Raw genomic sequence first — 27,631 nt, forward strand, 5'->3', positions numbered from 1 at the left:
GCCCCTTTTCTGTTTAATGAGACATTATTTGGGGATTGTCCCACTCTCCAATGAACTGGAAGACTAAGAAAATATTATCTGCTCAGCAATTTCCTTGCTTAAACGAGGAAAGAAACCTGGAATTGTAAGAAGTCAGTCTGGAAGCTTATCTTTGTGTTTTTTCTAAACTCCTGTACCCATGGTCAAGTTTACCAGATTGGAAGTTTATAAGTGTTGCTGCCTCTCATATTTTGTATTTATTTCCCTCTTTCTGGGAGAGTTAGTCATTTTGATGAAAATTCAGTTTAGATTAAAAGTTTCATCCTAACCCCTCAGATTTTAAACAATGCCATTCAACCCATGTGGTAGGAAGCATTTTTCTCTGTATATTTTATCTGTTTTACAGCCACTCAGTTTGCTTTATCCCAAACCCCATCACTCCTGGTTGAGAATCTAAATCACATCAAAGAAAAATAAGATACAGTAAGTGATCACTAAGTTCAGTCTTACCATGAATGGACATTTACCTAGTAGATAAATGGTAAGATACACAAGCAAGGGAAGAGAAAAGGTTATTCCTAGCAAAGAACACATATCCAGGGGTGAGAGAGGAAATATCATATATTTAGAGAACTATAAGGGATCAATTTGTCTTGAGTATAAAGGGGAGAATCAAAAGAAAGATCTGAGTCTGGAATGATAGGCAGGGAGTCTGTGAATGACCTTAAATGCTAAGCTGTGCAGTGTGGATGCCATTCTGTTGAATGACACGATCAGGGTTCTCAGTTTTAGAACAATTACCCTGGAAGAATGAGTGATGAAAATACAGAAGACTAAAGTGAAAGAAAAGACTTCAGAGACTATTATAAATAGTTTAGACAAGGGAAAATAAAGGCTTAACGAAAGCAGTGGCACCTGGGATTAAGAGGAGGGAAATGAGATATATTTAGAAATTAGAATCAACATGGTATGGGCTTAGCTAAAGTGTCAGAGAGGCCTTCCTTGACTATCCTACCATGGTATACCCTGCCCAAGACATTATTCTTCCTCACACCACCTAGTTCATAGCAAGTAATTGTAATAATTATGTATCTGTTTATTTTCTGTCTCCCTCAATTGACTCTCAGCAGAGGCAATCTCCAGTTTATTTACTAACGTTTACTAGCACCTAGCACAGTGACTGGCACATGGTAGGTATCAATAAATATTTGTTGGTTGAATAAATGCGAAGTGGAGTAAGGGGAAAAAAAGTAGTTATGAATCATCAGCTTTCTTGTTTAAGTGCCTGGGCAAATGATGATGTTAGTCAGAATGCAAAACTACGAGAGGAAGAACAGGTCTGGGCAAGAGGATTAACTGAGTGGGGAGAGATGTAGCAACCACTTAAGAGGTTATTGTACACAATTACATCATGACACCAGTTAAAAAGTAATAAGAAGCTGATCTAGGAAGATGGCAACAGGAGTGAAGAGGATTTTAGAGATACGATAGGGGTAGAGTATATGAAATGTGACAAGTGATTACACATACGAGCAAGAGGAAAGAATTATTATTCTAAAGATTAAAACAGAAATGGCTTAAAAAAGATGGTGCGATTTATAGAAGCAAAGTCAGTCAAAGTAACTTTTTCTTTTGGGAGGGGTGAATGCGGGAGGAAGCTGAATTTGTTTCAAAAATACTGAGTTTAACGTTTCAGAAAGACATACAGACAAAAATGTCAATCAGGTAGCCAGAAATCTGAGTTTACGAGACATAAGAAGAGGTATGCTTTGAGTTTAAAAATATTGTGGGTCATTTCCTGAAGTAACAGTTGAAGTTGAGTAGAAGATGAGACCCTAGAAGGACGATAGATAGAAAATTAAAAGAAAAAGGATCAAATGTCATGAAAAGAAAAACTGAAGAACTGTTTCAGGTTAAAGGAGACTGACGATAACTAAAAGTTAATATGCATGATTCTCGACTGGATCCTTTGCCAGAAAAAAAAATTGCTATAAAAAGATATTTATTAGGACAACTGACAAAAATGAGTGAAAGTATTGCTATCAATGTTGTCCTGAATTTGGTATGTGTACTGTGGTTACATAAGAGAATATTCTTATTCCTAGGAAATAAACTGTGAAGAGGTAAAAGTACATAACGCATTTCATCTATTAAACTATTAAAAAAAAATAACGTGTGTGTGTGTGTATAAGTGGGGAGGGGGGAGAGAATAAGAATGATAAAAGGAACATAAAAAATGCTAAAAAGGGGTGAATCTGGATAAAAGATATACAGGAGTTGTTTATACCATATGAAATTTGTACACATATGAAATTTGAAATAAGAAGTTAAAGAAGAATATGGACCAAGACAAAATGCGAGAGCACAGTTGTGATTTTATAAGGTAAAGAGAGAATCCATCCCCTGAAAGTGATGGCCATTCAGAGTTATTCTGGATTGAGGAGAAAAGAGGTTTATGTCAGTGGGTATGGAAGGAAACAGCATTTCTCTATACGAACTGTTCCACTTAACCAACAAAATAAGCTGATAATTCTAGTTCATTTCTGTACAAAGACGTTCTGTCCCACAGAAATTCAGGTTAACAACACTGGCATCCATCATTAATTCTCCTGATACAGAGTAAACATCCTTTCTGACCACAGAAGCCTCTCAAGTCCTTCTTTAAGAAAAAAGACAGACAGCAAACAATGTCAAATTGCTGTGTGTGTGTGCGCATTTTGACTTGTTGCACAAAAACATTCAAGACATGTTCTTCTGAGGTGGAGGAGAATAGGTAGGGAGGAGAATAGAACCAGTACTATTTAAGCTCAATTACAAGCAATAAATTATCCACGAATGGTTAAAAGACTCTCTGGGCCATTGTTTCTGGTGGGACAAGGAATTTCAGATCAGACTAATACCGAATAAAGAAGAAAGAAGATAGATGGGAGGTGGCATAAAATAAAATTCATACATTGTGATCTGAATGTGGCAGTTTCTTATCAGTTCCTTTCAGATCTTTATATCTAGACTGAAAGGGAACACATATTTTTCATCTCAGCAATAAAAACTTCTTAATGCTTTCATGTACACTATATTACCACTAATTCCAAAGCCTTTACTGAGAAAGGCATAGAATCACTTGCGGTAACTTGGGATGTAATGAGTACAGCTTGAGATATAATTTATTGCAAGTTGACAAGTATCTCTCAGACAGAAAGCAGCTTAAAAGCAAAGAAAAAATTTTAGAATAACATGGGGCTAGACTATTTTAATATAAACAAAGCAAACCTATGGGCAAATAGAATACTGCAAGGAATAAGAGAAATCAAGTAAGAAAGAAAAGATAATTTTATAAATTCCGGAGAATCATTAGAGTGGTCCTTTAATGAGAATATTTTGCAAATTATCAAACAAAAAATATTCAGGTACTAAAAAATTTCCTTTAAAAAGTACGAATTTATTGTATAGTCTTTCTTTCACAAAGAAGTATAATAAGAGTAACTTGATATAGGCTTGAGAATTAGGAATTTCTGCATTCAAATAATAATAATTATGATGTCAATTACTTGATGTAACCATGAAAACTAAGAATATGAATAAAATTATCACAGAGTTTTCTAAATAACACAAAATTTAAGTACAACACTATAGCTTTTATTTCAAATCTCAACCCCCCTTAGTTCCTTAAGTTTATATTGGAAACGATACAAACACTTACTTGCCTGCTCAAGAAGCCAGGAATAGATTAAAAGACAGATAAACAAAGATAAAACAATATAAGAATATGATAAAAAGCAGAAAAAGTGTGTCAAAACTCCTCTTCTTGGAGATAAAGCACAATTTAGGACAGTTGGCTTCCACATGAAGATTTAAACTAGCTCAGTATGACATAAAAATCACTTACTCTCCTCACCTGATCTCTTAATCCTGCTCACATTTGTCTTCTAATTAAAAAATGAGGACAAAATCTTACTATTATCAGAGAAGCTGTAGGGTTGAAAACATAATTTTGAGTAATATCCACTTAAAAATACAAACTGAAAACTATTACAAATATATTTCAAAATATGAAATACATAGTTTTAAAAACAAGTAAAACAAGTGTAACTGAAAAAAATACTATTAAAACTAATTCTGGATTGCAAACTTACACTTTAGTTTCAAACATAGGCCTCTCGTGTAGGATCCCGCAGATGTAACAGTGTATTCAACTTATTCTACCATTTACACTGATTGAGTTTAAAACCTCCCTTTTTGGCAGAAAGAATCCTCAGAGTGCGTGCAGAGATTCAAAGCAACAGAACATGACACAGTAACTGTTCATGTTTATGAAAGCTGAGTATTTGTTACTTATTATCAAACTGTTGAATTTGAATTGAGACATACACAGGCCTTTTATATGCCTGAGAAACATCCACTTTTTTGTAGAAAATTAAAGCCCTTGAGTAAAAAGCCTTTTCCATTCATGTTTGAAAGTGGCATACTACTTCCTTATATTTTTATTCATAACAACACATCTTGTTTAACCATTAAACAAGGCATTTGATATAGAAAAAGTTTTAACCTAAATGAAAAAGCTGAGACTAATTATACCTGACTAGAAAACTGTGTACAGACATGCCTGAGGCTTTACTTAAGCATGATTCAGGGAAATTACAATCCATGGAAAGAGCGAAACACATTTGTTTATTCCGATTTTGATATAAAGGAAGCCAGAATCACATTTGAGTATTAAAAATTCCACATCTAAAAAACAAAACAAGGGGCCGGCCCGGTGGCGCAGCGGTTAAGTTCGTACGTTCCGCTTCTCGGCGGCCCGGGGTTCGCTGGTTCGGATCCCGGGTGCGGACATGGCACTGCTTGGCAGCCATGCTGTGGTAGGCGTCCCACATATAAACTAGAGGAAGATGGGCACGGATGTTAGCTCAGAGCCAGGCTTCCTCAGCAAAAAGAGGAGGACTGGCAGTAGTTAGCTGAGGGCTAATCTTCCTCCAAAAAAACAACAACAACAACAAAAAAACAAAACAAATATTTTTCCTTGAGTTTCACTATACACAAAAGATATACATGACATTCTCAAAATATGAATTCAACTATTCCTGGGCAATCTACATTCAAAAGAATTTCAGTGGATATTTAAAAAGTACATAATGTCCTTTTCAAATAATAGTCCTAAGCACTAGGTTTTTATTTTGAAAAAACAAAAGAAAAGTGAAATGCAGAGATTTTAAAAATAATACTCTAAAAACAGCTTGGGTTCACCATTCCTTTTGCACGGTAACTTAACCAGTACATTAACTCTTTTGAGCTGTTGTCACGGATAATTTCAGGATCAAAAGGAACTTCACACTCTCAAGCTACCCACTTAATGCTTCAATCCTTACAAGCATCTTCCCACTGAGTGCCTGGCCAGCTGATGCCTGAACACTTCTACTGATGGAGAATATATTAGATGCTAAGGCATTCTGAAAAGCCCTGTTAGAAAGTTTATCTTTACTCTTTATTGTAATGTTTACCCAGTGGTCCCAATTCTACTACTTTAGGTCTTACCAAGTGGGAAAACCAGCTTGTTCATATGAGAACCCTTCAACTATGTGTGGACAGTTTATAAACTAGCACTAATAGGACATTTTTTAAATCTTTCTACAGTACTGGTCATTTTCCTAAGACCCTGGTTTTAAAGCTTGGCTGCCCAGATTTCAACATGATTCTATAGCTAAGATAACCAGTGACCACAGTCCAGATATAACTTCTATTGCTGTAGGATAATATTTCCATATTGAAATCTTCCAAGTTGTTTTTGCATTTCAATTCTAAACCTATACTAACAGCATAGGTTCTCTGGACCCACGTGTGTGATCTTATATTTATTCCTTAAATTTCATTCAGTTCATTAATTCTGCCTGAAAAGACCTATCTGGAGCCTCAATCTGTAATTCAATTTGTTATTCTTCTTTGTTTTATTATATAAAGTGTTTTTACTTTTACCCAAATCACTGATAAAAATGTAGAAATATAGTACTAAATGCAGTAATATAAGACTACAAAGCATAAAGATGGCCATCATAAACCTATCTCTTGATTATTAATGATTCTCTAAAAAACATTTGGGTAAAGTCCTTCAACAGTTCCTAATCCATTTACCTAACCTTGAATTGTGCCCCTATTTTTCCCATCTTGTTTAAAAGGATACCATGGAAAGTATTGGCAAATCACTTGTACACTAACTTCATTTCTCTGCTTTCCCAGTGTAACATTCCTATTAGAGATGGAAATGTAGTCTGCTTTGATTTATTCTTAGAGAACCCCCCCCCCCCCAACTCTTGGTCATACTTGCTTCCTCTGATAACAATCTTAAAAACCACTACAAGTATGACTGCTTACTGAGCATAATCTAAGCCAAACACTTATAATATGTAGGCCCAAAAACAACTCTGAAAGGTTGGAATTGTCATCCTTATCTGAGAAGGAAAAAATTAAGTTTCATAAAAATTAAGTAACTTGCTTAAAGTTTACACAAGATTGCATCAAATCACTATGCCAAAATTTATTATAAACTATCAAAATATCATGTGTAACAGATCTACTAATCTGTTCTTAACAGTCATGAGAATCGATGCTATTTGTTCACTCCTTTTATTTACTTCCATTGTCCAAGAGGAGTGTTAAAGGATTTAATCTCCAGGGTTTCTCAGTTATTAAGACTTGGAACTCATATATGAGTATTCTTAGAAGGATTCTGTATTTGCATTTAATTAAAAACACAACAAAAATAAGAAACACACTCAGAAGTTTCAATATTTAAAAAGCACAAAAGGATATATTGTAAAAAATCTACATCCAACATCTGTCTCCCAGCCACCTAATTTCTGGTTCCACAAGCAACAGCGTTTATACATACATAAGCAAATACACACAAACATAAAACATACTATATTGTAAAACAGGTACAAGAATAGCCACAGGAATTCAAAGAACAAAATTTTAGAGTCAGTTTGTCAAATTTCACTAAAAAGTTTTTTGAAATTTTTGACATGAATTGTACTGAGTTTATAAGATATTAACTAAGGAAGAATTAAACTGTGGAGATATCCAGAATCCTATTTTTTTGAAGTCATCTAGCAACATTACAACTTTAAGCAAGGAGTTATAGTTCAAAAAACAGAAAAGTACCCTCAGGTGTTTTAAGCATTTTGTTAAACTCCAAGCTTATTTTGAGTTTTAGATTCCCAGATATTATTCTCATTCATTTGTGCAAGAAATCCTGTAATGTCCTTTGAAGTTCTGGGCATTAACACTTTTTGCTGCTCATGGGTTATTTCCAGTATGTTGAGAAACACTTTCTTCGTTTTCCTTCGTCTTGATTTTAAAATTATCATAAATATTTAGGTTTGGCTGGAAATGACGCTCTGAATAACCAAGGTTTTACTACCACTTCAAGGAATTAAGAATAAATAAACTTCCTCTCATCTGGTAGTTTAAAAATGATCTGTTCCAGTCTACTCAATATACAGTCATACAGTGCTTAATGACCGGATACGTTCTGAGAAATATGTCGTTAGGTGGTTTCATCATTGTGCGAACATCACAGAGGGTACTTACACAAACCTAGATGGTACAGTCTACTACATAAACTTAGGCTATATGGTAATCTTATGGGACCACTGCTGTACATGCGGTCTGCTGCTGACTATCATCAACTTTTGTTCTTTTGTGAGGAAGACTGGCCTTGAACTAACATCTGCTGCCAATCCTCCCCCCTTTTTATTGCTTGAGGAAGATTGTGCCTGAGCTAACATCTGCGCCAATCTTCCTCTGTGTTGTATCTGGAATGCCTCCACAGCAAGGCTTGCTGAGCGGTGTGTAGGTCTGCGCCTGGGATCTGAACCCGTGAACCCCGGGCTGCTGAAATGGAGTGCGTGAACTTAACCTCTACACCACCGGGCCAGCCCCTGAAAAATATCATCACCTTCTGAATAGCAAAAATTCATTTAGTAGGAGGCTGGCCTTGTGGCATGGTGGTTAAGTTCAGTGTGCTCCACTTTGGTGGCCCAGGTTCAAGGGTTCGGATCCTGGAGCAAATCTACATCACTCGTCAGCTATGCTGTGGTGGCAACCCACATACAAAACAGAGGAAGATTGGGACAGAGGTTAGCTCAGGCACAATCTTCCTCAAGCAAAAAAAGAGGAAGATTGGCAGTGGAAGTCAGCTCACGGCAAATCTTCCTCAGCAAAAAAAAAAAAAAAAAAAAAGACAAAAGAAAAAGAAGAAATCACTTAGCAAAGCTAAATAACATAACTAATTGAACAAATTATTCTATAATAGAAAACATTTCTATAATACTACCTATGTGCAAAATATATACAAACATTAAATGACTGAAGTCTCAATAATGCAGAAGATATTTTAGATATTAAAGCATCCCACAGCCTTTAGAATAAATACCAGTTGCTAGTGTATGGACAATTAGGACAAAAAGGATTTTATGTGTCAGAGTTTAGGATATTACAGAGCTTAGTATAAATATAAATTAGCCAATTTTAAGATCAGATGTACTATTCTCTTCTAAATTCACAAAAACATACAAAAGCTACCAAGTTATGAAATTCTGCCTGAATATAAGTTCTGGTTTACTAGCTAAAATCTTATGCTTTCTTTTAAAGCTTGTTAGTTTGTTCATAAATATTATTCTGGAGTCATTACTAAATATATCACATTAAAAAAAATCAACAAAAAGCCAAGTAAATCTTTTTTTTTTGAAGAAGAAGAAGATTAGCCCTGAGCTAACTGCTGCCAATCCTCCTCTTTTTGCTGAGGAAGGCTGGCCCTGAGCTAGCATCCGTGCCCATCTTCTTCTACTTTATACGTAGGACGCCTACTACAGCATAGCTTGCTGAGTGGTGCCATGTCCGCACCTGGGATCCGAACTGGCAAACCCCGGGCTGCCAAAGCGGAACGGGCAAACTTAACTGCTGCGCCACCGCGCTGGCCCCCAAGCCAAGTAAATCTTTAGTGGACATCATATAGATTTATAAATGAGAGGGTTAAACCTAATAACAGATAATTTTAAGATACGTTGTAACAGCACTCCAATAAAAATAGCTGATTTATGAATTTATTTTATATTAAAATTTTTGGAATTAGACACACTTTTACATTACAGGAAAAGTTTCTTTAATATTATATTTATTAAAATTCCTCCATGAGTCAAGTTTACAAAGTTGACGTAAATTCAAAACCATGACAATTTGAGCCATTCTAAAAGATTCTAACATTCTAAAAGATTAACAGGTTAATTATATGAAGACAACTCAATTTTTAGTTTCGTGTATTGCTTAAATCACAAATTAATCTGAAGTCTTCATTTAATAATTAAAAAACCCACTGAGCTTATTTTCAAAGCTTATCAGTATGTGAAAGGTATGGAAACTTTCTGTACTATTTTAGCAACTTTTCTGCCCGAAATTATTTTAAAAGAAAGTTAGGGGGAAAAAAAATGGCTTTGTTTGCTCTGCATGTAGAGGAACCACTGAGAATTCAGTGTTCAATGAGGTAATGATATTTACCTTAACACTCATCAGTGATTTTCCTTTTAACTAGGCTATTAAATACCCTTTTCTAATGATAGATTAAAGACTAATCATTCTCTTTCTTCCCCTCCCTCCAACACACATGAACTAGAACACAGAGATTTTTAAAAAAGGAACTGTGGAGTGTACAATGGTACAGCCACTTGGCAGTTAAGTTCGGTAGGTTCTTTTAAAGTAAAAGATTTATCTACCCTATGATTAGCAATTCCACCCCTGGGTATTTATCCAAGAGAAATAAAAACATATGCCCACAAGAAGACTTGTATAAAAATGTTCACAGCAGCTTTATTCACGATAGCTCCAAAGTGGAAACAACCTAAATGTCCATCGACAGGTGAATGAATAAACAAACCGTGGTCTATTCACACTCAGCAATAGGAAGGAATGAACTACTGATACAATAACAAAAATGGATGAAAATATAACACTGAGTGAGAGAAGCTAGACACAAAAGAGCATATACTGTAGGATTCCATTTATTTTTAGGCCAGGAAGAGCAAAACTAAGCAATGGTGACAGAAACTAGAAAGCGTTTGCCTCTTGAGGTATAGTGGTTGAGACTGATAAAGGGGTATATGGAAACTCTGTAGGGTGACTGAATTGTTCTGTATCTTGTTTCAATATATGCAACAATTACATAGGACAAAAATAATGCATGAAATTAGACTTGAATTGAAATGAAAATTATACTCCTGTTAAAAACACAGGGGCTGGCCTGACGGCACAGCGGTTAAGTTCGCACGTTCTGCTTTGGCAGTCCGGAGTTCACCAGTTTGGATCCTGGGTGAGGACATATGCACCTCTTATCAAGCCATGCTGTGGCAGACATCCCACATATAAAACAGAGGAAGATCGGCACGGATGTTAGCTCAGAGCCAAGCTTCCTCAGCAAAAAGAGGAGAATTGGTGGCAGATGTTAGCTCAGGGCTAATCTTCCTCAAAAACACCCCAAAAAACAAGAAACATATTTTCTGAAAGAAAAAGTAACAGAGACAAAAACTGAAGAGTTTTAACATTTCTATTTTCAGGACGCTTACCTGTCTAAGAGTTGATAATGTTTTTCTAAAGCATCTTTTTCAGCCATCACTGCTCGGTCCTTTTCAGCCATGGCATTATCCCTTGCTTCTCGGAGATTTCTAAAATTTAAACATACATTCAGTTATTCCAAATACATAAGTATCCATCTTTTAAGGATTCATAAATGGGCTTGTTTGGAGTTGAACTATATGACAATCTTAAGGAGCCACTAGAGGTTGGGAACCCAAAGTGAATACTATATGAATCTGCCTAGCTTGGTGAGTTTCTGTAGCAGCATTATCAGGGCAGGTGCAAAAATGGTCTCTCTCTAAGTGTTACCTTTCTCCACAACTTTTCTCTACATGGGTTAACGGCAGGCTGAACAGTTTGCATATACTGCAACTTGTTTAATCCTTATCATAATCTAATGAGGTAGGTACAATTACTCACATATTATCCACAAGAAAACCAAGGTTTTGAGAAGTTAATAAATGTTCTATGAAACACTTTAAGTGAAAGATATAATATAGAGATCACAAGCATGAAAATGGGAATGAAGTTTGGGATACGAGGAAGAGAACAGCTGAAATAACGGACCTTGGGATATCACTTGTAGAGGAAGGGAAGAGAAGGGAACCCAGAAGGGCTGATAGATTAGGAGAAAGTAGAAGGGACAAAGGACACAAAGTCTTAAGAAGATGACAAACAGATAAGTGAAATGAGTTCTACAAGCAAGACGGAAGACTAGAGACTGCTGTTGGAGAATGGTGATTTGGAGGTAGAATAACACTTTCAGTGACAGAATTTCGGTTGATAACAAGATCCAGGGTGTGATCACTGGAGCAGCTAACTGAAGCAGAGCTGAGATGAAGGGCAATATTCATGTAGGGCTCAAGGAAATGCAGGCAGAGTATAGACAACTCACCACTTTCAGTGCTGATAGCTGAAACTGAAATTGACAGAAAGATATATTCAGTGACAGTTAAGGGGAATGTCCAAAAGATGGAAGCTAACAACAGTGAGTATTAGGAGATGAAACAGCCAGACACGAGCCTTCCAAAATCAAATCTTGTTTTTTAATCAAAGGGGAAGTTTGGATCAAGAAACAGGGGGTGGCCCGGTGGTGAAGCAGTTAAGTGTGCGTGCTCTCTGCTTTGGCAGCCGGGGGGGGGGGTGGTTCTCTGGTTTAGATCCCAGGTGTGGACCTATGCGCTGCTTATCAAGCCATGCTGTGGCAGGCGTCCCACATAAAACAGAAGAAGATGGGCACAGGTGATAGCTCAGGGCCAATCTTCCTCAGCAAAAAGAGGAGGATTGGAGGGTGCATGTTAGGTCAGGGCTAATCTTCCTCAAAAAAAGACTAAAAAAATACACAAAAAAGAAAAATACCAACAGTAAGCTTCTTTCAATCTATTTTCTTTTTAATTCTCTTCTCTAACAGAGTTAGAACATAAATAAAGGGTGTAACATAAATGATTTTGCTCACTAATCCCTACAAATCCCTTCTGTTGCACTTTCTAAGCTATTTTATAGATGAGGAAATTGACGTTTAGAGAGCTTAAGTACCTAGCCCCAAGTCACACAGCCTAAGTGTTAAAGTCATAATTTGAGCCCAGCTCTGTCTTACTCCAAAGCAAGTGTTTTTTATATCATCCTATTTCCCATAAAGAACTGGACTGGATTTTAGAATTTGCTTTTTATTATTCATGGAGAATGTCAGTAGGGAGTCATGAAAACCCCCACAGTTTGAATAAATTTACCTAAGAACTATTGGATAGAAATGTTTAGCAGTCATACTTGCTGCGCCAGTACTCACCGTCATCTTTTGCAGGGTGGTATTAACAAATTTGAAATTTTAAAACACTTCAACCAATAGAGATTCATCAGGAAAACAGTTTATGAGCCAGAAATACAATAATTTTTTTAAAAACTGGAGTACAGATAACTCTTATTAAAAAGAAAATAACTTTGGTATACTTTTATTTAAGTGGAAGTGCATTTTAAAGCAGATATCACAAAATGGTATGTCATTATTTTCTGATATCATCCTGATTGCAATTACCTTCAAAAAATATTCTATTATCAAACTAATTGAAACATGAAAATTTAATTTTATACATAGAATACAATTATCAAAGTATATTAAACATTTATATATTTTTCATTTCTAGATGATTTATATTTTAGTCAGTAAATCATTACAACTCGGTTGCAATTTTCATTTTTCAAATATAGCCTCATTATTCTATAAGTTACTTCAGTATGAAAATTCCAAAGAGATCATATTTACAGTACTAATTAATCATGAATGCTTATTTAGTTGGTAGATAGGGAAGCTTCAGTCTCTAACTATACTTCCTTTCCTACAACAATGGACGTTAGAAATATGGGCATAAGGAAAGAAGGCAACAATGCCTGGTTCCAGTAATGGGTACCTGAGACACATTCCTACTTCTCACCACATGTGGAGGTCGGGCACAGTGTACACTAAGATTATTCCTGGAAGCCACTGCTACTCAGAAATGGCTAGCAATAGTTTAACAATAAAAGCAAGTCACAGGGAATGAAATAAAACCCAGAATAAACTAACACCAGGGCTTATGAGGAGGGATGATTAGAGGGTACTAGTGCATTCACATGCCATGATCTACATCATCCGGCTAACTATAATTAGTGCTATATAAAGGCATAAACAAAATTCTATGGCACAAAGAGGAGTTGATTATTTTTAACTGAAGGAAGAGAAGTGAGTGAATGAAGGGAAGGCAGTTAAGTTGGACTCTGAAGAACAAACAAGTAAAGGTAATTCAAAAAGAGAAAACTGAAGTGAACGGGAGAAAGTCCTGGAAGCTCAGGCTTCTATCATTTGGGCCTCTCATACATGTTTGCTGGTACAGATTTCTGTGTAAACCCATTCTTTTTATCAGGTACCAGACCTTTCATATCCTTCCCACAACATGCATACTACAACAAGAAGCAACACAATTCCTTTTAACATAAAGATAGAGATACTTCCTTTAATATTATCAATTGACTTTTAATGCTTCAAATTAACTCTAGAAGACATAAACTGAACTACTCTTCTACTGACAAGAATAATAGTAATAGCAAACACAGAGTACTTCCCATGTGCTAGAACTATTCTAGGCACTTTACATATAGTAACTTATTTAATCTTCACAATAACCCCACAAAGTGTAGGTTGTATCATTACCTCCATTTTACAAAGGAGAAGACTGAAACACGAGAAGTTAAATATTTGCCTATGGTAACAGCAAGTCAGCTATGGAGCCCAAATGTGAACCCAAACTGTCTGCTTCTAGAGTCCATGCTCATCATACCATGCTGCCTCTCTTAAGAATCCCTTTGTTTCACAGAAGTTTTCTCCTTGGGAAATTCTGTCATTACGAGATTTATATTATATGATTGTCACATAGAACAGACAGATGTTAAAGCAAAAACAAAGCTTGACAGAATTGTGAATTCATTATACACTTGTTTTTACCGTCCATGGTCTTTTAAACTTAGATTGGTTTGATAAAACACCAGATGGACTGTATTCCTGCCACAGATAAAACCACAACTGCTGTATAACTAATAAGTTACCCATTTTTAAATGTTAAATGCACTAGAAAACCTAACAGAAATACAATTACAGAAGAAATAGCAAGAATTCAAAGGTTCTTCAAAAGACAAACTTGAGAAATTGATAGAAACTATCTGCAGCATGCATAAGCTAATGAAGGTAAAGTTTCCAAGTCCAAACTGAGTATACAATTAAATGCAATTATAATTACAGAGAATGATGTTGGGAGTTTGCCAACTGGCTAACATTACAATAAATGTTTTAAAATACAGAAATTCAAATATTTCATCCTTAGAAATGCTTTTAGAAAGCCAGTATTTGATTCCAAAACTGTTTTTCATGATTCTTTCATGTTGCTTCCTATTAACTCCATCCCCCATATACACACACTCATCTCTCCCATCCATTCTATATTTGTGTGTGGGAGGTAGGTTGAGAGGAATGATGGCAGAAAGGGAAAAGATCTTATCAATCCTACATAAAATTCAAAAGTAAAGTGAGTACCCTAGTATGATAACTAGTGTCCAAATAATGTATTTTTCAACTTGAGGCACTTTTTAGAGTGAAAGAGGGTGCTATTAATAATTATGCCAGAGGAACAGGCATAAACCAGGACTTCTGTGGACAAATCACTGGGAGATATAGTCACTTAAATTATAACATTCCAATAAGAAACTTAAAAAGTTAAGTTCTTAATTATTTCTCTAAATAAAAGAATTTTAATATTATAATAAAATAGATGTATTTCATCTGCAATCTAGTGTATTTGTGCAGAGGTGGCTTCAAACCCATAAGTTTATCCAAAAGTATCTCACAACTGAAACCTGCAACCCTCAGGACCGAACATACAATAACAGCAAACTTCTGTAGAGGAAGGAATGTATTTTCTTACTACTACAAGATAAATTTCATGATACTAATAGGCCAAATCTAAATTTATACTTGAAAAGTGGTAAGAAAAATGTTAGAAGAATGAGAAAAACTTTAGGGACCTTTGAAATTTTAATAGGAACAAGTCAGAATTTGACAAAGCCAAGAGCATGTCTTAGCCTGAATAATCATCCTTAATGCCTCAGAACTTGAAATTTATCAAGAATAAATAGTGACAAAAACATGATAGTCAGCAGAGCTCAACAAGCACAACTAAGCAGCCCATTCTCTTTCTGCTTTCACAGAAACATATTTCAGTTAATAAAAGTGAATATATTTGGGCCGGCCCAGTAGCACAGTGGGTAAGTTTGCAAGCTCCGCTTTGGTGGCTGAGGGTTCACGGGTTCAGATCCTGGGCATGGACCTATACACCGCTCATCAAGCCATGTTGTGACAGCATCCCACATACAAAATAAAGGAAGACTGGCACAGATGTTAGAGCTCAGTGACAATCTTCCTCAAGCAAAAGAGGAAGACTGGCAATAAACGTTAGCTCAAGGTCGATCTTCCTCACCAGAAAAAAAAAAAAAAAAGTGAATATATTTTTTTTCCAGTTGGAACAAAAAGGGATTGAAACAGGCTGTTTATATGACAAGCTTATTTATAGGGAAAGCATTTGAATTAATCACTTCTACCTTCAGATTCTTCTTCCTGGACAAAAAAATAAAATGGCTCATTTCCATATCTGATGTATTTGATGGCACAAAAAGAGAAGGGTTGGAAGTGGATTATCTGCTGTTTATAATCAATGACTGATAATTCTTCCTTTACTTAACATAGATAGTTGGAAAGGGAATGAATAGGACATGAAAAAACAGCAAAGTGGAAATTTTATTTAACAATTTCTTGGGAGAAGCTATGCATTTTAAGAGTAGAAACTTTCTGAAATTACTGTTGACTGAATACACTACACTTTGCTATTCCTTCGTTTTAGTTGGTGCTTAAGTAGGTGTTTTTCATTTTACAAATGTAAAAACGGCCTAAAGTAGATAAAGATCTAAACCAAATCATGGTTTAAAAAAATTATGAAAAGTTTAAGCACCAAAATGCAAAACACTCATTTAAAATCTGTTAATGTGTCCAGCTTTAAAAAGTAGCTGATAGAATGAAATGTAATATACTAAAATGAAACTAAGTTAATCTGGTTGATGTTTAACTGACTATTATATGTCAGTCACCATGGTCAGTCTTGATCAAATCCACCTCATTATAAATCCTTACGTAGGTTTTCATCTAAACTTATACTCATCTGATGTCTCAAAAGTAGGACCAATTCATTCTTTTATTCAACAAATATTTATTGAGCACTTACTATGTACTAGACACTGGTACATGAGAATCAAGAACTGAACAACAGATAAAAATCCCTCCTCACACGCAGATTATGTTCTAGGAGGAAAGAAACCAAAAGTAAGTGAGTAGGTTCTAAGTGCTCTGGAGAAAACTGAAACAGAAAAGGGGCTAGTGGGCAGCAGGCGTGGGGGTCTGGGGATTTCACAAGTTTAAACAGAGTAGTCAGGAAAGACATCAGAGAGCAGGTGACATCTGAAGACTTGGAGAAAGTGAGGAAACAGGGCTCTAGGGTATCCAGGAGTGGAGGGATAAGCAGTGGGAACTGTACATACAAAGGACCTGAGGTGGGAACATGCCTAACAGCTAAAGGAACAGGAGGCAGTATGACTACGCAAGTGACTAGGACAGAGGAGTGAAATGAGGAAGGGGTAATTGGGCACTGATCACAGAGTACCACAGGCCATCATAAGTAGTTAAACTTTTACTGAATGAGATGGGGAGCCTTTTTATCCAAGCAGAGGAATTGATCCAATTTGACCTACCATTTAACAGGAACTGTGCTGAGAATAGGTGGGCAAGGGCATGGAAGGGAGCTGAGGGACCACTTAAGAGACTCTTGCGGGGGCCAGCCCGGTGGCCAAGTGGTTAAGTTTGCATGCTCCGCTTCGGCAGCCCAGGGTTTCGCTGGTTCGGATCCTGGGCGTGGACACGGCACCGCTCATCAGGCCACGCTGAGGTGGTGTCCCACATGCCACAACTAGAAGGACCCACAACTAAAATATACAACTATGTACTGGGGGGATTTGGGGAGGGGAAAAAAAAGAAGATTGGCAACAGTTGTTAGCTCAGGTGCCAATCCTTAAAAAAAAAAAAAAAAAAGAGGCTCTTGCGGAATTAAAGCAAGAGACAATGGTAGCTTGGGCCAAGGTAGTATCTGTGATGTGATAAGAGATCATAAATTTTGAAGGCACAACCAAAAGGTCTTGATGAATATGGAATGTGAAAAAGAGAGAAGAGGCTGAAGATGACTTCAAGGTTTCGGTCTGAGTAAGAAGAGTTGCCTTTGAGTTAGATCAGACTGAAGGCAGAGCAGGGTTGCAGGGACAGAAGTTTGCTTCCGGACACATCAAACGTAAGGTGCTTATTAGGCAACTGCAAAAGATGTCAAGGAGATGAGGAGGACCAGGAAAGGGAGTGAGTAGGTAGAGCCAGTGAGGAAGGGCAAAGTCAAAGCGTGGTATCCTGGCAGCCAGTTAAAGAATGTGTTTCCGGGAGCAAGGAGTGATGAAGCGCATTAAATACTGCTGATAGGTCAAGAAAGGTAAGAACTGAGAACCCGATGACTAGATTTTTGGCAAAATGAAGGTCTGTGGGGGCTTTGAGAAGAATAACTTTCTTGGAATGGTATAGCGGCAAAAGCTGGCTAGTAGATTTTTAAAAACAGGGTTAAAGAGTGAGTATATAAAACTCTTTGAAGGAATTTAGCCATAAATGGGAGCAAAGAAATGGGGTGGTGACTAGAGAGAGAAAATGGAGATAAAAATGGCTTTTTAAAGATGGGAGAAACAACATATTTACACATAGCTGAGAACTGCTGAGAACTATCTGGTAGTAAGGGGAAAACTGCCAATCGAAGAGAGAAAGGGGAGAATGGCTAGAGCTGTGTCCTAGAGCAGGAGAGAGGGGACGAGCTCTAGTTACAAGTGGAGAGCCTGCGCCTAGGAGAGCAGTGTCAGAGAGGTACACCCTGTCAAAAAATTGTACCATTTTATAGAAAAATAAAGGCTTCTTTACTAATTTTCTAAATTACAAATGCTTTTACAAAGTTATAATGATTCATATTCACCCCTCAAGCGTGGAGTGGGTTTGCAAACTCTCTTAAAGACAGAGTTTCTTTTCTAAATAAATTACCACCAAAATTATACTTTCGATAAGAAATCTTTTGTCAATTTTCATAGCCTTGACCAGTACAATGAGAGTCTGCATTGCATTTACAGTCAGATGTATCTCGTTTTACCAATTAAAGTGTGTAATCATAGGCAAAGCACACCCTCTCAGTGTCTCAGTTTCCTCATTTGTAAAATGGGGATACTAATACCTATGACCTCAAAAAATGTCACATTTAATTGGCTCTACAATGTATGTAAAGTGTTGAGTACAATGCTTGATGCATAATAGGCACTCAATAAACAGTAGCTGTTGTTAGCATGTTATCTAAATATGAAATTGAAATTAATAATATGAAGGTATTCAGTTAAAGAATGACGCAATAATTACCGTAATGCTTCCCAAGATTTTTTATTGTATAAAAAGAAAATGATAATATTTGTAGAGTACTCTGGGGAAAACACAGAAGACTGCAGGAGGGGCTTTAGCAGCTTAAGGGCTGAGAGGAGTGATATCCAGGGCACAGCAGAGAAAAGTTTCTAGTAATACTGTGTGGCCTTAGACAAGTACTTTTGGGTCAGAGCTGCCATATTTGTAAAAGATCAGGAATTAATTGTTATCTTCCTTTCTAAATCTTGTCTGCAACCTTGAGGTAACGGCAATGCCTGATCATCCATCTCTCTGAGACTGTAGTGAAGAAGGAAAGCTGGAGTCATTCCTGATGTCCACATCCTGTCAATAACCAGGTCCTGCCAATTCTACTACCTAAATATTCTTTAAATTCAGCTCTTATTCTCTTTCCACTTCTCATTTTCCCTTAAACTTTCTAATAGTCTCCTAACCAACCTCCCTGCCTTAGGCTCTCTTCAACTGTAATCCCCTCTGTACTGCAACCGTAGTCATAGAAAAGGAATATATCATGTCACTCTTCTACTATAAAACCTGCAAGAACTCCCCACTGACAACAGGACCTCTTAAAATCTGACCCTGTCCTACTTTACCAGCTTCCCTCACCACCCTATAAACTATATGGTGCAAGTAAATCTAAGTTCTTGCATCTATACAACGAAACTATACATTATATTCTGCAGCTATACGATTGAGGTGAATCTAAGAACTCACTTTGCTTCATATCTGGAACATGCTATACACCTTGAAATACTTAAATATTATTAATTAAGTAGTGAACAAATGTGGTAATCACCTATAGGCATAAAGAATACAGTCAACAATAAAAGATAGCTAACAATAAAATTTCATTTATAATTATTTGAGAAATTAAGATATTCAAAAAGTCATCCATAAAGCCACGTTTTCAGAATAATCTAACTGAAAAGACAAAGCAGAATATTCTTAAGCTTTTCCATAAAGAACTTGAAAAATTATACAGATAACTGGTAAGATATGAACAAAAGAAGTCCTTTGCTTGTTTAAGCACTAGTGAGGACACACATCTTTAAAATGATGAATGGAGCCTCTACACACCAGTCCTAAGTCACCTATTGTAATGCATTATATATACGCAACTAACCTCTGTAAATAAACTTAGATTCAAGATTTAAAGATGTGTAATATCATTCCAAGATTCTACACGAATTTCAAGTTTATGTCATTATAGTTTCCTCTTGAGTACTTTTGAAAGATGATAAATTGAGCTCAAGATGGTTTTTATTGATATAGTGGGAAAATAACCTCACTAAAGCAATACTAATTACTACATTTTAAAGCATATTTTAGATCTCCTTTTCCCTACTGCCTTCCCCTTTTCAAATAATTGTAAAGCAATTTGAATTTCCAGATTCTGTGCAGCATCAAGAACATAATGAATACCTCTAACAAACTCAACCTTACCTTTTCACAGTGTCACTATGAGAATAGTTCTTTCTGTATTTGAGACTACTTTAGGTGAAGGTAGTTTTACTTTCTGGAAAAACTAAATAATCAGCTGAATTTATCTTTCCTTACTTTATTAGCACATAGTATTAATTAAGAACAAATAAGGTAGCCATTTTATGGACAAATTTAGACCAAAACAAAGGGCATGCAGACCCGCTATGTTTATATAGTGCCATTTATGAAAAATGGTTAAATGCTATGGAGATCAATAATTAAGAATAATTATCTATTTTCTACAGTGCTTTTTTTATAATAAACAATTCCATAATGTTATAAGTTGATTTTTATATAATGCTCATTTTACTTAAATTGTCAGTACAGTGCATAAAAGACATTTTAAGTATTTCATATAGGCAAAAGGTATCAAAATAACTACCATTTATATATGTCTTTATAACTTACAATGTACTTTTCACATATATTATCTCACTTAGACCTTATAGGCCACCCTGCGAAAGAGTATTATTAGCTCATTTTATAAAAGAGGAAATTACACTTCAGGGATATTAAGCAACAAATTCAGTCAGCTGATATGTGGTAGAGCCAGAATTTAAGTTTAGTCTTTTGCTTGAAATCTCTTTCATAATATACTCCTTGTTCAGGGAATAATGCTTTTCTTCCAAATGTGTATGAGGATCTATATATTTGAGTCATATAATACCTACTAAGCAAGAAGTTGTTTATATAATAAATCTCACCACCACAGTGAGTTTCATTCATTATTTCCCACAGCTTCAAACTCATTTCAAAGCAACTATTAAGCACAGAGAAAGACAAAAAAACTAACTCACATATTGAGCCGATGTATACATACACACTATAATCCCAACTATAGTATTTTTGATGTACCCAAATACCCAAGTTCTTTCTTTGCTTATCTTTGCCTTTTCTTAAGTTTTATCTCTTCTACTCTCTTCCACTTCCCTCTCAACCCCTTAACTTCACAAACAACTGGTATGACTGCAGGGGCAGACACCAAGATTGGATGGCATGAGTTCTCTCTTTCTTTTCCACGTCTAAGGAGAGAAAACAAAAGGCACTCTCTTAATATTCCCCAATGTACAGAAAGCAAACCAAAGGCAAAACATATTTCTCTAATTTTATCTAACTTTCTTCTAAAAATGTTTACTGAGGGGAAAGAGAGGTAAGGAGACTAAGCGCAAATATGCAAATATAAGAACTTCATTGATTTTAACTAATAGTGTAATAGCACATTTTGATAAAATACACGTAACTGACACAGTTACACATCTAAGTCCAAAGCAGGTGATTAATTTGTCCTGACACAAAAATATCTAAATGCATAAACCTGTTCTGAATCTCACATTTTATAATAAGGAATACTAAAATCCTTTCCTTAATTAAGTTGTAAGATTTTGGAAGAAATAATTCACAATTTATTTTTACCTTGTTAAAGACTAGTGGGACATAAGCTGTAACTCCAGTTAAATCCTGCTGTAATGAGGAAACTGATTCAAAAAGATTCTGCCGCATAAACTACAGGGTTGGATTATTGTGAGGTTAATAAAATGATAAAGGTGAGCCTATACAACTAGCTGGCTTGGAGTTCCTGTGCAATTCGAAGCCATTCGGGCCTAGGCTGTAGTTTGGCACCACCCGGTGGCAACTGTCTACTCTAGCTTCAATATCCACGGGGTCATTCTGGGTCCCCTGTCCGGCTGAGGCTTCCAGGGCAGCAGCCACAATCACAGCAATCTCCTGGCTAGGCACTATCCATTTTGATGTGGATATGGACTCAGGTAACACTGGGGAAGAGACGACCTGCTTTCAGCTTCCCTGCTTCCAGAAATGGTTCTGTCGGCTGTTTCCCAACCTACCTCTACCAACCATCTTAGAGAAGAGGGGCTAATGTATCTAAATTCATGTTACCATTGATGTATTTTAGAGAATTTTTTTTAAAATAACAACAAGTAAAACTAAAAAATCAGGAAATTCTCAAAATGGTTACACACCAAGATTTATGTGGCTATGTGGATTGTTTGGAAATAATCATATATCTTATTATGGAAACAATCCTATAAATTTTAAGACTGTTAGTAAATAGGTCAAGAAAAGCCTACAAAATCCATAAAGAATTGGGCCAAAGGACTAAAAGTACTTATTTATAAAGCAGGAATAATATCACCTACACTACAGGTTTATCTCATGTTCAGTTCTTTCTCCTGAGATTCACAACTTATAGTCAACTTTTCTATCTGCATATCTCACAGACACTTCAAATGAAAATAAAATAAATTTATCACGTTTTCCAATTAAAGTCTTGTCTTTTCTAATATTTTAAAAACTGGTCACCATCCATGCAGCTGCCCAATCCAGCTGCCCAATCCACCAACCTGGTGACATCCTTAACTTCTTCTCACTCTCCAATCCAATCTAGTCACTGAATCCTGTTGGTTCCACCTCCTAAATATTATTCCAATCTTGCTCATTTCTTTCCATCTCTACTCCCACTAATCCAGTTCCATCATCACTTCTCATCTTGATAATGAAAACAACCTCTAAAAGTAGCCTCTTTGTCTGTAGCCTTCTACTCCTCCAATCTATTAATCACACTGCAGAGCGGTCTTCTTATATAAAATCAGATCATACCACTCATATTCTTAAAATCTTTCAGGGGCTGGCCCAGTGGCACAGCAGTTAAGTGTGCAAGTTCCACTTCGGTGGCCCAGGGTTTGCCAGTTTGGATCCCGGGTGCAGACATGGCACCGATCAGCAAGCCATGCTGTGGTAGGCATCCCACATATAAACTAGAAGAAGATGGGCACAGATGTTAGCTCAGGGCCAGTCTTCCTCAGCAAAAAGAGGAGGATTGGCAGCAGTTAGCTCAGGGTTGATCTTCCTCAAAAAAAAAAAAAAAAACTTTCAATCGTTCCTCACTGATCTTAGACAATTGTCCAATGCATGATTTGGACTCCTGTTTCCCTCTTCTGTTTCATCTCTTATCACTACCTCTCAGTCTACATTCTAGCCAGACTGAATTATTTTCCGTTTGTTCAAAAAGCTTAATTTTCTTTTGCCTCCAGGTTTTTATACAGGCTGTTCATTCATTCCCTCAATTCCCTCCCCTCCCCTAACTCATAGTCTCACTCTTACTCATCACACAGATGTTAGCATGGGCATTTCTCCCACCATGAAGTCTTCTCTGATTTCTCCCAAGGCTGGGTTCGATACACCTTGAGTCCACGTGGTTGCATCCTGTGTATCCTGACAATTTCTCCATTGTCACCATACTTACGATCGTTGTTTCTCTGTTTGTCTTTACCCTCCATTAGCCCAACAGCTTGGTAGAGGCAGAGGTCACCATTGTATTTAGGGCATCTAGCATGTATCTGGCAAACGGTAGGTCTCAATAAATATTTGCTAAGTAAGTTAATTTATTGCTCTGAAAGCTCAAATGTAAACCTTTCTAACATCAACCTTAGTCTGATTTAAAGTCTTGATTGTTGGTAAAGATCAAAATATTATACACCCAAACAATGCTAATAAACTTGTATAAAAATTAAGTCAATTCAAAACAATTTTCTCACTAAAATATAAACTTTCAAAAGCAATACAAACTATAATGATGGTTTATGAAAATAATTGCTATTGAAATAAGTAGCATTTATTTTCCCCTAATACTGTCAATCTCTAAAGGAACCTAATATACAATGATCTAAAAGTAACTGCATGAATAAAAATGATCCTTCTTCAAGATTATCTAAGGTGATGTCTTTCAGGGCCAGTTGCTAAATGAGGCAAATGAAATATTTTGTACTATTATTCCAGTTTTTAAAAATTTTCTGGAGAAATCAGTGGCATGTTACAGGAAGAACTACTGGTACCTCAGTATTCTCTAATTTCCTTTTCATCTCTGTCCTTGATCTGAACTGAGGTTAAGATAAGAAGACAAGTTACCAGGGTAATAAAGAGATAGTGGGAATACCAGAGTAAAGAGGCCTAAGGTCTGATAAACTTTGCTCTAAGTTTATCAAAGATCTTAGAACTTTAACGTTCCATTATTTTAGATTTATGACAAATTTTCTTTAATGTATTAAAAAAGACATTTTCATAGAAATAAAGTTTAATTCCAATGAAACTATAAGCTTCAGAGAAATAAAATATCACACAAATTTCCCACTTTCTTTTTTTTTTTTTTTACCTGTTTTCCCGTTCATATATTTCCTTAGAGGAACTTCGAAGCTGATCAATTTCTTGATTAGTTTTCAATCTGATTTGTTCCAGTTCATCACGTAGTTTATTTTCATATTCAGTTTTATAATGGTCTCTGCAAGGAGTCAAAAGGAATAGCCATGATTTTCTTTTTTTGTAAAAGACATAGATTTTTGCCCTTCATATAAGACTTTAATATCCTATGTCAAATACGTTCTATATACAATGTTACTTGAAAAACATAGCTATTAGATATAAAATTTTATAATTCCTAAACATATTGTTCCAAACTAGTTCCATCTAAGATTTCCTTTTAAACATACTGCCCTAAAGGATTCATTAGTACATAAAATGTTAGTTAATTTGTGCTGAATAATTCATCTTCAAAAATATTTTACTAATAGTTTTTAATGCTTATGGCCGGAGACCTGAAAACTGATGCATATGTAATGTCCTTCATTTAGAAATAACAATCTACTGTGGTGCAGGTTGAGAGACAACTAATATTAAACAAAATATAAAACCAAAAGGACTCTAATTGACTTTCCTTTAACGCATAATTATAGCCACTGTGATCTCTTAGCGAAGGTATAAAGCATTACATAGGGCATTAGCAGGAGCACAAACTGATGAAAAATATCACAGGCTAGGAAAAAGGTAATGAATGTGTGAATTCTTAAAGGATGAAATTTAGAATTTGTTTTAGCTTTTGATGTGCTGATAAAAATAAGTAACGCAGGGATTACAAGGGCTATCAGTACAAAGCAACTCTAATAGCTTATACACCTTGTTGAAGTGAGAAGACAGGACTGAAACGCAGGAATCTGATTCCAGAGTGTGTGTCTTAAAACAGTATGCAATGCTGTCTCCTCATTCTTCTTTTATGTTTCACACACTCAGGAAAAGGTCAGCTTAGTTAGGCTCTGCATGATTAGATTTTCTTCAAAAAGATACTACTACAGAGATATTTATATACTTTCAAAAAGTACTTATATAGAGACCTTAGTCATAGGGAATTTAAAATGTCATATATGTATGTCATAAGAAAAAAAAAATAAAACTAGTTATAGATATATTCCCCTACCTAAAAGAAACAGGCTTCTGGTTGTTGGAAAAACCAGTGTCTTAAGAAAAAATTAATTAGAATAAGAATATCTTATAAGGAAACAAAGTGAACATCATCCTATAGACCTTAAAAAAATCATTATTCTTCCCCAAAGCCAAGAATTCCCCCAAAGAAGTTGGTGTTAATTTATATCTATTTATATAGAAAATAATGTAAATCTTGCCTGGATGTTACATATTTTTCATACATCTCTTCTCTAGCCTTTTTGGTTTCTTCAAGTTGAGATTGAAGCCTTTCAAGGCGGTCCTCTTCATGGGCACAGCGAACACTAAGCTCCATGTTTTGGCGATTGAGATATTCTTTATCCTTTTGCAGTAAAGTAACAGTCTGTTGTAAGGTGGCTACCTACATACACACAGAGACAGTGTCCAGAGTAATGTCGTCTTACTTTTGAAAGTTTACTGAACACTTTTTTTCATTTGTGCTTTCGCTCAATGCATAAAATGGGCTAATTCTTACCTTGCAAATTTTCATCCAAACAGAGCTACTGAAAGTCCTTTCTTTCTAGCAGCTACATCAAAAAGGAAGAGGATGTCCCTCCCACAATTCTGCCCTGGGCTAAGTCTACAATCACTGCACAAAAAAACACAAGTGACTCTATGACCTTACCTCTTTTGATAATTCACTTCTTTCTTTAGTTTGAGTTATGTGAGAGGCTTCAAGTATTTCATGTTTTCTCCTTAACTCGCTCACTTCCTGTTCAAGTGCATCACGTTCACTATAAAATTCAAATACAGTTATTTATTTTTACTAAAATAAAATGCAAATACATAAGTAAATTTTACATCCCTTTTTACAACGAACATTTTAAAAGGGGTGATTATGTTTCAGGAAACTGAACAGAGATATTAGCAGTGGGGCTTTATGTCATTCTATGAACAATAAAGTACCTGCTTTTCAAATTTAGAAGGAACTCTCTGTTCAAGACCTTGTTCAGATACATAAATATGAATTTATTATCTTAAAAAATAAATATGTAAACTAGCCAGTCAAGTAAATAATAAAAAACTTTCTAAGGTTTTCACCTTTCTAAGATCTTTTCACTAATCATCTTCAATCTTATCTTGAAGCCAAAACTTTTAAAGAATTTATACATGGCTCTAGGCTTTCAGTTCAGTGAAGGTAAAAAGGCCTTAACTCATCAGTCAGATTGCACAGCAGATACACAGGCAGCCATTCTTGTGACTACTTCGTTCACAAATCATTTATGATTACCTAGAGATTCTAATTTCCATTTTCAGACTAGCTCTTTCCCAGAAACAGTAAAACCAAGAATTGGACCACACCTGTAACAGGTATCTTAAAAAATGAACAGAGAAATAGACTTACTAACTCTTAACTTATCCTTTCCAGTCAGGATCAGTTCCTTTGTACTTTATTTCATCTGCCCACCTGGTGTTTCCATGGAGAGAGCTATTAAGAATTATTGTTCTTTTCATTAGATTTTTCAAGAACTCATTCAGAAAGATTTTTTTCTTCTGGTTAACAAAGTATTATGTTTATTAAAGAAAAGTGAGCAAAGCACAAGTTAAAAAATAACCACTCATAAACCCACTAACTCAAGATGACTATCAGTCTTAATATTTTGGTACATATTATTTTAAGTATTTTGTGCTTTTACAGGCAAATGCTTTTATTCTCACAAGGTTATGATCACCCGCCCTTTGCTATAATGTTTTTATGTAAAAAATGATTATAAAGCACAAAATAGCAAGACAGCCATAAACTTGCCATCCACACTTGACAACAGTTAACATTTGTCTATATTTGCACTAAAGTTTTGTTTTTTAAAAAGATAAAACACCACAGGTAAACGTGAAGTTCTCGATATTTTCCTCACTGTTCCTATATCATCCCCTAGATACAATGATGAATTAGTCTCTTCATACCATATTTTTTTAACATACTTTTATTTACCAACTGTTAACAATTTGTTATATTTACTTTGCAATGTTTACTAAATATTACTTTGTCATATTTATTCTCTCCCTCTCTGTTGTTCATATATGTGAATGTATATATGTATACGCACACATATATACCTGCATAGACATCTACACACAAATGCAAACACACACTTATACATGTACATTTTTTTCCCCTCAACTATTTAAGAGTTATATGCAGATTAGGTCCCTTTATCCCTAAATAATTTGGTGTAAGCTTCCAAA

At 35.6% G+C, this 27,631-nt stretch overlaps 1 protein-coding gene across 1 annotated transcript in view; it reads right to left on the reverse strand.

Moving 5' to 3' along the window:
- The window catches only part of PIBF1 (progesterone immunomodulatory binding factor 1), a 178,202-nt gene that overhangs the window by 116,154 nt on the left and 34,417 nt on the right, over positions 1-27,631 (reverse strand). The window contains exons 7-10 of the mRNA XM_046664027.1: positions 26,070-26,178; positions 25,624-25,805; positions 24,324-24,449; positions 10,590-10,688 (exon numbers count right to left, since the gene is read on the reverse strand). Of these exons, the coding sequence (XP_046519983.1) occupies positions 10,590-10,688; positions 24,324-24,449; positions 25,624-25,805; positions 26,070-26,178 (516 nt within the window). The remainder of the gene's footprint in view (positions 1-10,589; positions 10,689-24,323; positions 24,450-25,623; positions 25,806-26,069; positions 26,179-27,631) is intronic.

Source organism: Equus quagga, chromosome 6 (assembly GCF_021613505.1).
Source record: "Equus quagga isolate Etosha38 chromosome 6, UCLA_HA_Equagga_1.0, whole genome shotgun sequence".
Lineage (NCBI taxonomy): Eukaryota > Metazoa > Chordata > Mammalia > Perissodactyla > Equidae > Equus > Equus quagga.